Here is a 13,670-nt window from a genome sequence, read left to right as displayed (position 1 = left end):
TGCCTTTTATTAAATATTGCTTCAATACTTACAGGAAATGTCATTCCTGTAGAAACAAATCTCTCAATATCATGTTTTAAATGAGAAATGAAATTACATTTTCAATATTTTTATATTTATAAGGCTGCTTATACACCTTTCCTAAGAGGTGGAGATATATTGCCATCATAAACCACATGTTTTTGTTGTTGTTATTCTCCAGAGTAAAAATGAGCCTTACAGTCAGGGGGAGTACAATGTTTACAGCACTTTCCAGAGCCATGAACCTGAATTTGATTATTTGAAGAGCTTGGAAATAGAAGAAAAAATAAACAAGATCAAGTGGTTACCACAGCAAAATGCAGCTCACTCACTTTTATCAACAAATGGTAAGATAGATGAGAGTATATAGGACATATCAGCATTTTGCCCTTGTGCATTTTAGTGCTGACTGTATATATTTGTTCATTTTAATCTATTGTTTTAGTAATTTCCTCTTTCAGAGTTTACCAAGACTGTCATACAGACTCTGATATCTGTTATGTATTTTATTCATAGTCATAGGGTTTTTTCTATTTACTATCCATAGACATTTAGAGAGCTATCCATTTTTGCTATTAACGTACAGTGCTATCCTGAAATAATTTTGTGACAAAGGTATGGCCTTACTCAGCAGCTGTGTTTCACTGGGGATTTAGAATTTTCTCTGCTGTGTTTGTCATAACTTTTATTCTTTGTAGATGTGTAAACAAATGTAGGCGAGAGATTAATTTCTTTTTCTTTTCATTCATTATCATCAGAATGGTTTATTTAAGTTCTAAAGAGTTACACAAATCTTTGGAAGGCAGTAGGAATAATAATAGGATATTGATACTGATTCGTCTTTCTAACATGCTTAAGGCCTATTGATTAAAAAAATGCAGTATAATTGCTAAGAGGGGATATGCAGATGTGACGTAGGAAGAAGAAACTGAATGGAGCCTAACATGCAGAAGTGTCATTTAGGAAACATTTGGACACCCACAACCTTTATTACTGCTGGTGATGCATGAGACAAAAATATCCAATTTTAAGTCTTAGATCTCATTGTGATCAGAAAAGACTTGTTCTTCTAGAAGTTTGTGCATAATTGGGAATTGCTGATAGAAAAATAGTATAATCTCACCTTTGGGAATTGAAACTTTAGGGCAAAGTGATTACTTCTAGTTAAAATTTATAGCAATAAATAGTGTTTACATTAATTCACAGTAGATAGCAAATTATTTTATGTTTCGCGGTCTGTTTTCCTTGAAGTTGTCTTTTGACTTTTTGGAGGCACTGTTACAATATTTAAAATGAAACATATCTGTTATAGCTAGGTGATTTGTGCTAATTTAGTGATTAATTAAGCTAATTATGAAGTTTGAAAGTTTACTTTTGCACTTCTCCCTTGATCAAAATATCCCTTCTACTTCAGATAACTTTAGGTGCGGCTTCTTCCAAGTGCATGATCCAAAAGCAGACTATTAAAAGTAAACCTCTCCCTTTTAATTGTAAAGTTTGGTTTTGGAAACACTGAGGAATACAGCTGAATCCTCAGATATGCTGCTTTTACAGTTGTCCTAATAGACGGTTATATCAGTTTTCTGGTTGATATTAATATGGGAGGGGACAAAGGAAGAAATAATCAGTCTTAGTGTTGCTATGGGTTAATCCAGCTGCAGCCAACACTGAGCAAGCCCAGGACCTGGCAAAATACTTTGGTCTCTGTTTTTCCCCCTTCTTAATTCTGGAGCATCCCGGCAGACCTCATTATGGTGAGAACGGAAGTGGTGCCACTGGCATAGCCTTCGGATTTTGGCTTTGAATTACAAAACATTCCTGTGTGCCAAGGAGGATTCCTAGCTTCCTGGCACAGAAGGGTTGAAGTCTGAAGATTCACCTTTTGGCATACTCCTAAAGATAGTTTTAACTTTAGGGTACAGGAGGTCCATGTTGAATTCCTTGCTGTCTCACAGATTACCTGTGAGAAGTCATTGACGATGTATATCAATTCCATGCCTATAAAAAGGGATAATAGTATTTTCCCTAACTTATAAAGAATGAAGGCATTACCTGTCACACATGCTCATGGTGGGCAGGTTGTAGAAACATCTTGAGTACTGGTTTATATTTACTAATTTCTACGCCTGATATATTAAGGCAATTTTTGATATTTTGGTCTCTGGTAGTTTAGGATCTAAAGCACAGTTTTGGTCAGAAAAATGAGAACTGTGAAACAGCATCCTTTCTTGCCACAGGCACAGGTAGACAGTGCCCATCAAATTTGCTGGAAGGAGCATCCCTCTGTTAGGCAACATGAGGGGACAGTCTGTCTAAATCTCACGCTCAATATATGAGTCTTGACAGGTCTGCACCTGCCCAAATCTGTTTCCATCCTTCTAAGGATGACTTTTGTCTGAGGCTGATTCTGCATAGGTCACCTCTCTCAGAGGGGATCTTGATTCCTTCCCAGTTCACATGTTACCAACAAGTCATCAGCTAAGCTTTGATTGCAGCGTCTTAATTAACGGAGGCAGAAGGAAACCACCAAGGCTTTCAAATTCCACTGTGGATTTGTAGTGCTTGCAGTTAGCAAATTTCTGGCTTGCACTGTAAACTGAACTGATTTTGTAGTATAATAATAAATTATTAGGATTCATTTGTATCCTTTGTACCAGAATATATTGGGGCCACTTTCGATGTGAGCTACATAGGGTAGATCAGAATTTGGCCCATACGGATCCTTTCATATGAGGATTTCAGACTGCTTACCAGACATTAATTAATTTAAACTTCACAACACCCTTGAGACTGAATGAATACTGAACCTCACAGAGACGTTTCTGTATTTTGCAAAATACAAGCATGCTTAGAATTTCTAGGGAGTTTTTAAAGTCCAGAGGCAGATGAAGGAGAAGAAAACCAACACGTGTTACTGATAACCGCTAATAAAATAGCTTTCACACAGGAAAGGGATAGGTTTTTCAATAGCAGTCAGGTCCAACAACAGAAAATAGTTTCTGTTTTTTTCTTATAATTCATTTTACAATTGCTGTATTTATAAATTTTAGAATAGATAAGCAGGAATGCACTGTTTACATATAATAAAAATCCCAAGTACATGACATGGCCTACGTGTATTTTTATTAATTACTTAATGTGACCGATACAAATGAAATGTATTGAATATTTAAATGGAGCTTTTTAGTTGCAGATTGAACTAACCTCTTGTTCTGTAGATTGATCAATTGTAATATTTTTGTTGCTTCAAAATTAGCGTATCAATATTGTTAGGAGATGCATAACAGTAGAAACATTCAGAGTAGTGGAGGTATTGATTTTGAAACAGAAAAAGGTCAAAGTTAAAGTTGCTATAGAAATGCAAAGTGATTCATGTATTCATATATTCTGCCTTTAAAATGATTTGTGCTAGCATTTGAAAGAAGTATTTGGATCAGCTACACTGGGGAAAGAATTATGCTCTGCTATGTACTTGGGGAAAGAAGGGTAAAGGAAGAAAGCAGGACAAAATCAGAAATGATGCAGGAACTGAGGTTAATGACAGGTGTGGTGGCAGCTAAAGTGCAGAAGCTTTGGAAGTGCTTTGGCTGATCCATGAACAGATGCGTGAAACAACTGTTAGAAGCTTCGGGACAGTTTTTTTCAGAAGAGTTGGCATTGATTTGTCAGCCTAGGGAGTGTCAGGGTTGGCAGGTTGGGTGCACGGCCAGACTGGGAGTGGACGATCAACGTTAGGGAAATCTGCAGCTTCAGCTACTACAAAAACAAGGACAAACTCCATCTGAAATGTTTAACACTTCTATTTATTGGCTTCAGAGGCTCTTTGCTAAACAAGAGGTATCCTTATGCTATCATCATATGCTTCACACATCATGAAAAAGGGAGAGTTTAGGTTTAATTCCATTCCATGTAAGATTAATATATTTTTCTCCCCACTTCTTTCTCTTACCCTTACAACACAATTCTCTTAGGTTTTTTCCTTAGTTATTTTTCAGCTGCTTTCCCTTAGGAGGGAGAAATGTCTCATTTTTCACACAGCCTTTCATCTGCTGGAGCTCCTGATGTTACACCAATACACCACTGCCCGTTCCTTTTCCACAATGGGCCAGGCAGGTATCATTGGTCTGTCTGTCTACTCCATGCTCTTCTTGTGCTGTTCGTAAGTAACCTAGCAAACTGGCTTTAATATCAAGATTATTTCCTTGCAAAGTCAAATTGTCAAACTGAGCTTCAGCAGTGAGCATTGAGTGGTTTTGGTCTGCTCCACCTGCAAACTGCCAAGTTGGATACAAGAGCAGTGTGTGCTCTACATGGTCTGTCAGCTGCCAGGAACCTCTGACTCGGTTTGAAGGTATGGGATGTGCTTTATGAGTATTTTTTCTGTTGGCAGCATTTTCTGGATGTGCAAAATTAAGTGACCCAGACTGTTTCAGCACAGGACTTATCTAAACCAGGGTATAGAAACTTCTTTAAGGAATGTATTATTAAAGGTGAGTAACCACATTCAGAATTCCTATGCTGACAGTTGTTTGTCTTTTCTTTTAAAGATAAAACAATCAAGTTATGGAAAATTACTGAAAGAGATAAGAGACCAGAGGGGTACAACTTAAAAGATGAAGAAGGAAAACTTAAAGATCTTTCTACAGTAACATCACTGCAGGTAAGCTGCTGTCTTTGTGCAAAATCCAGTTGTTTCTGCACAAAGAAGGTAGTCATGGGTACTAACTCATTAAAAGATTTAAATATGTATCTAATGCTAAGCATATATATGATTATTCTCATTGAAGTTTTAGCTGACTGGTAATGATCTTGAATCTGTCACACATTTTCAAGTCACAAATGCTTTATGGTACAGTGACCAACACAAATGTGTTTAGACAGTTTATGTCAGTTTTATTCTTCCTGATAAAATTCTCTCAGCATGACTTAACGTACTTTCACACAGGATTCTTTAGCCTGGTGTGCTGGAAGCATTCTACTTGTAATTAATGTTAAACCTTATTCTTGCCTCATTCAGAGCAACTGAGATTAAAGACAGTACACCAAATTTCAGTCTCAACTTTATTTCAGTAGTATAAAAGAATTATCTCCTATATGAAGAGTGGGATTTGCAGTAGTCTGTTCTCCAGTGAATGTGAGGTTCTGCACTGCTGAACAGATGCAGTCATGGAACTCATATAAACGTGTATGATAACATAATAGATTTTTGCTCTCAGACTTTAATGGCTGAATTCACTCCAGGTATTTTGGCAAAGGAAGTGGCTAAAGGTTAGAACTGGAAGGCTATGTTGTATAAATGCTAATATTTCTTTATTATTAAAAACAAACAGAAAACCCCCACCTCAAAACAAACCAATATTGTCTACTGTGAAAAAAGCCTCCAAAGTGTAGAGATGACAATGTTAATGGAATATTTATCTATTCTATATGATTAGGCAAACAAAACCTTTCTGGATTGCTTATAGTCTGAGAATTCAAAGGCTGAGTGAACCATTGTTTTATTCCTTTAGTGGCAAGCTAAACTCAAAGCTTTAACTTCTCTGTGTTCATCTTTAAACTATCTTGTAGATTGATAGTGGATATCTTGTGGATAGATTGTTTCTGATGCATGTTCAACATGGAATAGTCCCAATCATGGACCACAGCCTTACAGTGTTTAATGCTTTACCAATAGGGAATAAATCGACAGTGTCTAGTTATTGAAGCATGACACTGAAGTGACAAGGGAAGGGAAATAATGAGGGCGCAATGACGAGTGATAGTCTGTGGTCTTGGCTTTTCAGGAGTATGTGTGTATGTACGGTATGTCAATACGCATGTTGGCTTTGTTTTCCAAGACTTTGTTTATTATGTTTTGCTGAGATTATAACATTTTCACCACTTGACTTCTTTGAAAGAGACATCAAGTAGCAAAAGAAATTCTGTAAGTGATTTACAACTAACAGCAAACTCTTTAGCAAAAGCAAAATACTAGGACTTCACTGCTTTTCAGAGCCAGAGCTTCCTGCGTATGTGGGACAGTAGCTCCTGCTGTGGGACTGGCTTGTTCTGTGGCAGCTGCCAGTGCCTCCCCTTCCACACTCCAGGCTTTCCAGTGCTTCCCTTCCCACAGTACAGGCTTTCCATTGCTCTGCCTGGCTCTCCGTGGCTCTCCTGTCTCCCCCTTCCTCCTTGGCAGGGATGGCCTTGCCCAGCAATTCATCCATGGGGAGATTCAGCTTGCATACACTGTCAAGAAGTTTTATGATGTCACAGTCTTTGAATGCTTGCTCTCCATTGAAACTCTCATCGTCCTAGCAAAACAAATTTAAAATCTTACTCCCTTTCTGGTTTGTGTTTTGTTTTTTTGGCAGGTGCCTGTATTGAAACCTATGGATTTGATGGTAGAAGTTACTCCCCGGAGAATCTTTGCTAATGGTCACACCTATCATGTCAACTCAATATCTGTCAACAGTGACTGTGAGACATACATGTCAGCAGATGATCTCAGGATTAACCTCTGGCATTTAGCAATCACAGATAGGAGCTTCAGTATCCTTTATTGTGGTTCCTTGCTCAGTGTTCATAGTATTACTGGGGATTAAGAGAGCTGTTTTAAAATATTTTTTTCTGCAGATTTTAAAATATACCTTTACTTATCAGAATCCCTGCAGTATTTTTAACAGAAAATGCTCAGATATTATAGGAGACAGCTAAGAGGTTGCAAAAATCAGGGAATTTTATGTGAAAAATAAAAGTCTTGAAGTTGGTTCATGACAAGTAAATAGGAAACTGATGCCAGCTTAGTGGTAATTATCCACCTGACTAGAATACTCTATACTGTTATTTCCTGAAGACATTTCACGCTGAGCTACTCCACCTTGTTTTGCTGAAAGGTCAGTCCTTACCCTGACCGTGCCCCCTGTTCTCCATCATCCTGCTTCCCAGAACCCTAATGCCTGAGATGTGCACAGTTTGGGGGTAAGGCTCAGCTCCTTTGTGTGAGTTGTGTCTGTGATTAATGCAGTCATTGCTGTATCAAGTGCTGGCATCATCCCGAAAGCTGTGTTGTGGGATCATTCCAGTCATCTGTGAGGCTACCCCTTGTACTGCAACAGGGTGGCTTGGAGGAGGAGCAAAAGAAAATGTGGCCAAGAAAAGTGATTTTCTGTGTTTTGCAGAACATAAAGGGACCAGTAAGAAGACAGATAAGTCATGGGGCCAGCTCAGAATGTTGTGTTCCTTTGGTGATTTCTTTTTAAGACCCTTATAATTTTTATGAGGGACTATTAGACGTCAAAGTGAAGTTGTCATACTGGGGGCAAATTCCTAAAAGAAAGCACCGATGTGATGGGGTGTTCTCCCTGTCTCTGGTGATTGTATATATTTCTTCCTTAGGCCAGATCATCTGTGGAGCTTAACTCATGCTATGTTAATGTCACAGGAAGCATTTTCATTAAATCAAACAGCTCTTAATGTCCTTAAAAAAACTGCCTTTGCAGGATCAAGTGACCGGTGGCTTTACCCTGGGGATGGTAGGGAATATCTCCTCAATTTGTTTCCGAACTCATATTCTTTTTCTGTCTTTCACCTGTCTAGATTAAGCAAGCTAAATGGTGCCCTCTTTAATATGACTGTTTATATAGGACCAATTTATATGTGATTCTTCAAAGTCCAGCTATGTCTGCCTTTGATACTAAGCAACTGTACTTCCATCCTTTAGTAAGAGAGAACAGAGTGGGAAAATTGTTTGCCAGCACGCCTATATGGAGTAGCAGCTCCTGACAGTGTCCTTCTCACTGTAGCTTCACCCTCCAGTCTTTGTCCTTCACACTTTTATACGTGGCTACTGTGTGTTCTCCTCTACTGTGTATCCTCCTCTTTCTTCTAAAGCAGAGCAGTGAGTCAGACCAAGCACAGCAATCTCTGTATGTCTGTGTATGATAACCAGGTCACATTCCAGAATACTTATGCAAGAGAAGTCTTTGCTTTTGGCGATGACTTTTATTCTGTTAAAAGCTGTTTTATAAACTATGGATTGCCAAGAGAAATGTTTCTGACAAGATTTTAAAAAAACAAATAAATAGTTATTATATTTCCTGAGGATGATTCAAATTCTACCAGTATAATAGGAAAGAGCTGAAAAACAGACTTAGTCTTACAATCGTATCTACTGCCATATGTCTTGATGGAACAACATGAATAGCAAAATTATTTGAGATTGAATAACTATTTAGGATGTTATTGCTTCTACTCCTGTATGTTCAACTGCTATATTCGGTGACAGCTGCGTGGACTCTGTTTCAAGCATTAGCAGACTCCTGTCGTTGAATATTTACTGATAAAAAGTGTTTTAGAGTTTCTGATTGAATCATTGATTTAACTCTTAAAACATGATACAATTTATAGTAGCATGCTCAGTTTCTGAGTATGTTCTAAGAGAGATGATGAGGGGGAAATTAAGAGTGTGTTTCTGTGTTTTAGGATAAGAGACTTTTCCTGTATCTGAGGCAGTGGCTTTGGGATACTTATGTGGATGACTTTGGGATAATTGGATTTCTATCATGGATTGGGATACAGATATTGCTGCTTCTTTTAGATACAAGCCAGATCATCAGGCAGATTACTTTTACTTAATTCTTTCATAAACAGAAAAGTTGAGATAGGTGTTCCAAAAGAAGGTGACATAGGTACATATTGCTCATATTGGTGAATTAACCAGGAGACCACAATAACTGGAAGGACAGGATGAGTAAGTTAAACTTGCATCAGTCTTTCCACAGGTATCTTTTTGTCCATATAGAGTCCTGTAAGCCCTTGTAAAATTGCAGGGGCATGTTTTCCACTAGATTTCAACATCTGTCCCATAAAGAAACTGCATTTCTGTCCTACAGAAAACCCAGTTACATAAAACTCTCCTGGAAGTAGATGAGCTTCTGGTAAAAACATTGGGTGTGCCAGTTGCAATTAGGACTAGATATATTAAGATGAAAAGATTCTGCCAAGCAAACAGTTTAAATTATAAATGAATGTTGCTAGGCTTGGTGCCTTCTGCAACACACTTAGGGGGACAGGCAGGAGGAAGCTCAGGCAGTTTTAAAAATGCTTGCTTCACATCTTTTTACTAGATGCAAAATGGAAATGAAGCATCTTGCTGTTTCACATGCAAGGTTTGATTCCTTGAAATACATGTTTAAAACAATAGATAGAAAACATTTTGGTTTGAAGTGGCATTTGTTAATAAGGGATCTGGCAGTGATGTGTATTTGTCTTTCTACTTTCCCTCAGAGGCAGCACTGCTACATATAATGAACTACAATCTGTTTACCCAAGAGGCTGGTTGTGACAATGACACAAACAACAAATACAGTGGTAGAGTTTCTGGACATTCAGCTCATGTTTGAACATCTTTACAAATTGCATGGGAAACGCTGGAGAAAGAATGGATTAGCAGCGGTATGCTAGGGTGTTTTTCACGTACTTTGTCTTGTAGAATTTTATTCGACAACAGTTGGGTTATAACCATTATTTTAGCAGTTTTACAAATCAGTGAGAATTCTTCATTTCTTTGAAAATGAAAAGACAAAGCAATGCAGATCTTAAGTTAATTCTCCTTCTGTCTCCTTTGAAAGTTAGTTTAAATCAGCTTTGCAGAATTTGACCAGAATATTTGCCTTAGGTAAAGCCGTAGGCAAATAAAATACAGTTAGTGGTTTTCTGGTTTGCTTTTGTGTAAGCATAAATGCTAACTGGTGTAAAAAGCAGACAAGTGAGTTTTATGCTATGGCTGTGTAAATTTTCATGAAGAATATGCAAGACTTCGATACGTTGCTTCCCACTTGCAAGCAGATTTGCTCAGTATCATTTGGACAGGAGGAGGCAAGGGAGAGAGGAGGTGAGAGAAAAGGAAGGGGGAAGGTCAGCTGGTAAATAATTGCACATATGAGGCTTTGCTTCACTAAAAGGTTTAATGTGTTTAGTTGTGTTATGGAGAACGAGAGTCAGTGTCCTCAATTATAGATTATATTCTTCACTGGAAAAGAAGTGAGGTAAAGGTTGCTGTATTTGTTAATGTTCGGTCTGAAATGGCTTAGCAGTGTTGCCCGTAGCTTAAGCCTTTAGATAAGTCATCTTGGGTGTATTAAATGAGAAAACAGGACTGCTGGAAGCATACTGATAAGGCTTACTTCACATCAGCAGCAATCTTTGGACTATCTAGCTGTACTAAATATTCTTTATGAGAACGTATTTGGATTGCTCACAGAACTATGTAGCTCATAGCACTTGAACTCCCTTCATTTCCTGGTAGCACACTATTTCACTCTAGAGGCTGTCATGGCATTGCTATGGAAACAACATCACCGTTTCCAGCATGTACTCATCTTGAGACTCATCTTGACTAAAATACTCATTTCTCAGTCAGATCAATATAGTCCAGGGTTACCCTGTTTTAATAAAAAATTCTTTCTTCCATGTCCCCAAAGGGTTAAGCTAATTAGCAAATCACCATAGGGCCATAGTCTAATGTATTCCAGTATTTGAAGCATATCATGGATAGTCAGATCGTTAGGCACTGTATCTTGGGGAAATTAATTTACTTAAGAAGTAAACACCAAAAAAGAAAAGAAATAGAAAAACTAAAATAACATGGTACATTGATGGAGACCAAGTCTGTGGCAGCCCATCGTGCACCTGAATATAGGGCATATATGGGGTATATATAGTGCTCTGGGAGCAGCCCCCAGGCTGGGGAAAATAGCTAGCCTTAACAAATTCCTGTTACCTGCCTTAGTGCTAAGCATTTGAATGCTAAACTGAAAGCAAATCTGCAATATTGTCTTGGCATTTGTAGAGCTGTAAGCTGGCAAATTTATGCCCTTGAGTGAGATAAGGTTGTTTCTATAAAAATTCCTCAGCCAGGATGACTGTGCACAAGCTGTGTGCACAAGGATGCATTTTCTGCGCTCTCAAAAAAATGCCTTTACTGCATGAGAACCTGCTGCCACCCCCACCTGCAGCACTGTTTTCCTCAGGCATACACCTCCTGTTTGGAGAGATGGCAGACATTATTTCTCTTCTTTTGAGAGCTCTGTGTAATACATTTTAGCACTTCCTATTCTATCAAGAAAGTCTGCCAGTCTGTATCATATATTTAAAAGGTATATATTATACCATGGAGTCATATTCTAGCTGAGTTACTACTAGCAACATTTGAGTAGCTTTTCCTCAAATTTGTGGTGTTCTTTTATTGTTTACTTCCCAGAGTCTTTTCTTTTCCCACATGAGTTGTCTCTCTCTCTCCTTTAAAGGAGAATGAAGGTGTCTGCAAAGCTAAAATCAGGTCTGTAAGTTATAAGTAGAGGATTGCAGAGGTACTGTGTACCCTGTCTTCATGGTTTGGTGAGCTCTTTTAAAGTGTAATTATTGAGAAATGGTTGCTTTGCTTGTCTCATGAAAACACTCCTACCTGAATAACTGAGGGGAAAAAAGCTATATTCTATGAGCTGATTAGATTCTGGATTGACATAACGCACTCTTTAGTCTCCACTTTTTTCAGCAGGAGGATACTGGCCTTCTAGTAAAAATAAGAGTTGATAGTAGTAAAAATAAAGATTTTGACACCTAACTCACATCTGAGTATTGTCAACTGGAGGTTTTATGTGGATTTTGATAAATGTTGAATTGTACTCTAATTTGAGGTAAACTACTAGAAATGCTGACTAAGGGCTCCAGCATGTGATCTTGCGAAGCCATGGGGAAGAACAGTGCGTAGAGGAAAAAGGATAAAAAATAAAAAAGAAGAAATTCTATTGCATGAAACTTGTGAATACACAAAGTTCACATCAAGTATCCGTAGCAACTATAAGGTCCTTTGCTGCGTTGCCATTTCTCATCTGCTGATAATTACATTGTAAACTGGTCATGATAGAGATCTTTCCTCCTCTGTATTACTGAAGTGCTTGACATACTTTAACACAATTAAGTACTTTGCAATAAAAATATATTAAAATAATTGTAATAAATTTCTGAGGTTAGTCAGTCTTAGCCCCACTTTATACTCAATTAACAAAGACTGTTAAAGCCAAATAGGTTTGCTGGAATTTCAACCCAGAATCTGAATGTTGCCTAGTGAGATACCACTTCCTATTACTTCCATCCAAACTCTTAATTCTGCATTAGATAAATTGGCAAACTGCTCAGGAGAGAGAAATCCTGTAAAAAAGGTAACAGAGATGAAGAAATGGTAGGAAAATGGTTTCATTTTGGGAAAAAAGTCAGTGTATCTTTGCTCTGTAGAGATCTGTTAACTGTCAGAATGGAATGGGATGGAATTTCGCTGAACACCAACAGAGGTTTTTTGCTAGGGATCACTTGCTTTAATGGACAGAGAAAACCAATGTAGTGTTTTTAAAAAAAATATATGACAATTCTAACCTTGCAAAAGGTAATCAGAAACAAAAACTTTGTTGTCTGCTGAAATGAATCTTTACATTGTCAATGCTTAGCATTTAATCATTTGGTGATGAATTTAGGAAAAGGGTTGTAGTACCTAAGCCTGCTTATCTCTCCCAAGAATTTTCCATTTAAGTTACTCTTATCTGAAGCTGTGGAAAAGTTTTTCATTTGAAAAATGACTATACTAGATGGAAATTCATGGTTATCCATTTAGCAATGATTAGCGATTAATTTCAGGTTGGTTTTAAGTGATCTGATTTTCAAAGCTCTGCAAAATGGCAGTTTCCATTGACTTTGCCTGTTAATTTTGGGGTTTGAGATCTTTCAGCTTAGAGTATTTGTGCATTAAAAATAAATTGTTTTGAAATTACCTATGCAACTGTAGGTACCAAATCACCCGGTAACTTGAGGTTCATTCAACTGGTGTAGTTCAGTATTGAGTTTTGCTAAGATGTAATTAATAGATTGACAGCAGGTATTGTAGTTCTTATATAGTTCTTATTCCTAATGCTGAATATTTCTGTGTCAGCAAAGCACCATACATGTGAGTGGCAACAGATTGTAGGTCATAAACCAAGGCTCAGGAATAGGAACAAGCTCTAGCATAAAGCTTATAAAGTGCTGCTGATGGGACCACAATAAAGTGCTGTCCTGTATACATATGATGGTGCCTAAGGGTTACTTAAGAGAATTCTTGAAATCCTGAAAAATAGTCCCTCATTTCTGGAAAGATTCTTTGCAATAAGTAGTATAAGGAATTCATACCATCTTTTTCAGATGCCCCAAAAAACTAGAGGATAAAGTTCTGTTTTGTAGGGAGGCCTGGGATGTCTTTCATATCTGACTAGAGTTTTCATGCTTTTTCCATACTGACTTAAAGTTTAACAAATACATCAAGTTTTTAAATGGTTACCTGAGTTGGGCTCTTCCATACAGTATTTCGGGGCTTTTTCAGTTAGTATTGTGGACCTGGAAAAGCAAGTATGACTATACCGTTTGATCTGACTACAGTGGTTACTGAAGAGAAAAGAAGGATGTTTTGCTACTGTCAAGGTAAAGTACATATACGTTATTTCTTGTCTAAAGTGCTGACCCACCCAAATTCTGGTTCTTTTTATTTCCGTCTTGGTGGGCTTATTCAGAAATAAATCCTTGATTGCATGAAAGTAAAAAAACACTTTGTGTTTTCTTTAGTTGTTGCAAGGACTTCCTCA

General features: G+C 37.6%; 1 protein-coding gene across 10 annotated transcripts in view; it reads left to right on the top strand.

The window, feature by feature from the left end:
- PPP2R2C (protein phosphatase 2 regulatory subunit Bgamma) overlaps positions 1–13,670 on the top strand; it is a 209,906-nt gene that overhangs the window by 149,849 nt on the left and 46,387 nt on the right. For all 10 annotated transcript variants that reach the window (XM_069794036.1, XM_069794072.1, XM_069794045.1 and 7 more), the window contains 3 exons: positions 203–368; positions 4,569–4,681; positions 6,375–6,552. In XM_069794036.1, the coding sequence (XP_069650137.1) occupies positions 203–368; positions 4,569–4,681; positions 6,375–6,552 (457 nt within the window). The remainder of the gene's footprint in view (positions 1–202; positions 369–4,568; positions 4,682–6,374; positions 6,553–13,670) is intronic.

Source organism: Haliaeetus albicilla, chromosome 1, assembly GCF_947461875.1.
Source record: "Haliaeetus albicilla chromosome 1, bHalAlb1.1, whole genome shotgun sequence".
NCBI classification, from domain to species: Eukaryota; Metazoa; Chordata; class Aves; order Accipitriformes; family Accipitridae; genus Haliaeetus; species Haliaeetus albicilla.
This window is presented reverse-complemented; position numbering and strand designations above follow the sequence as displayed.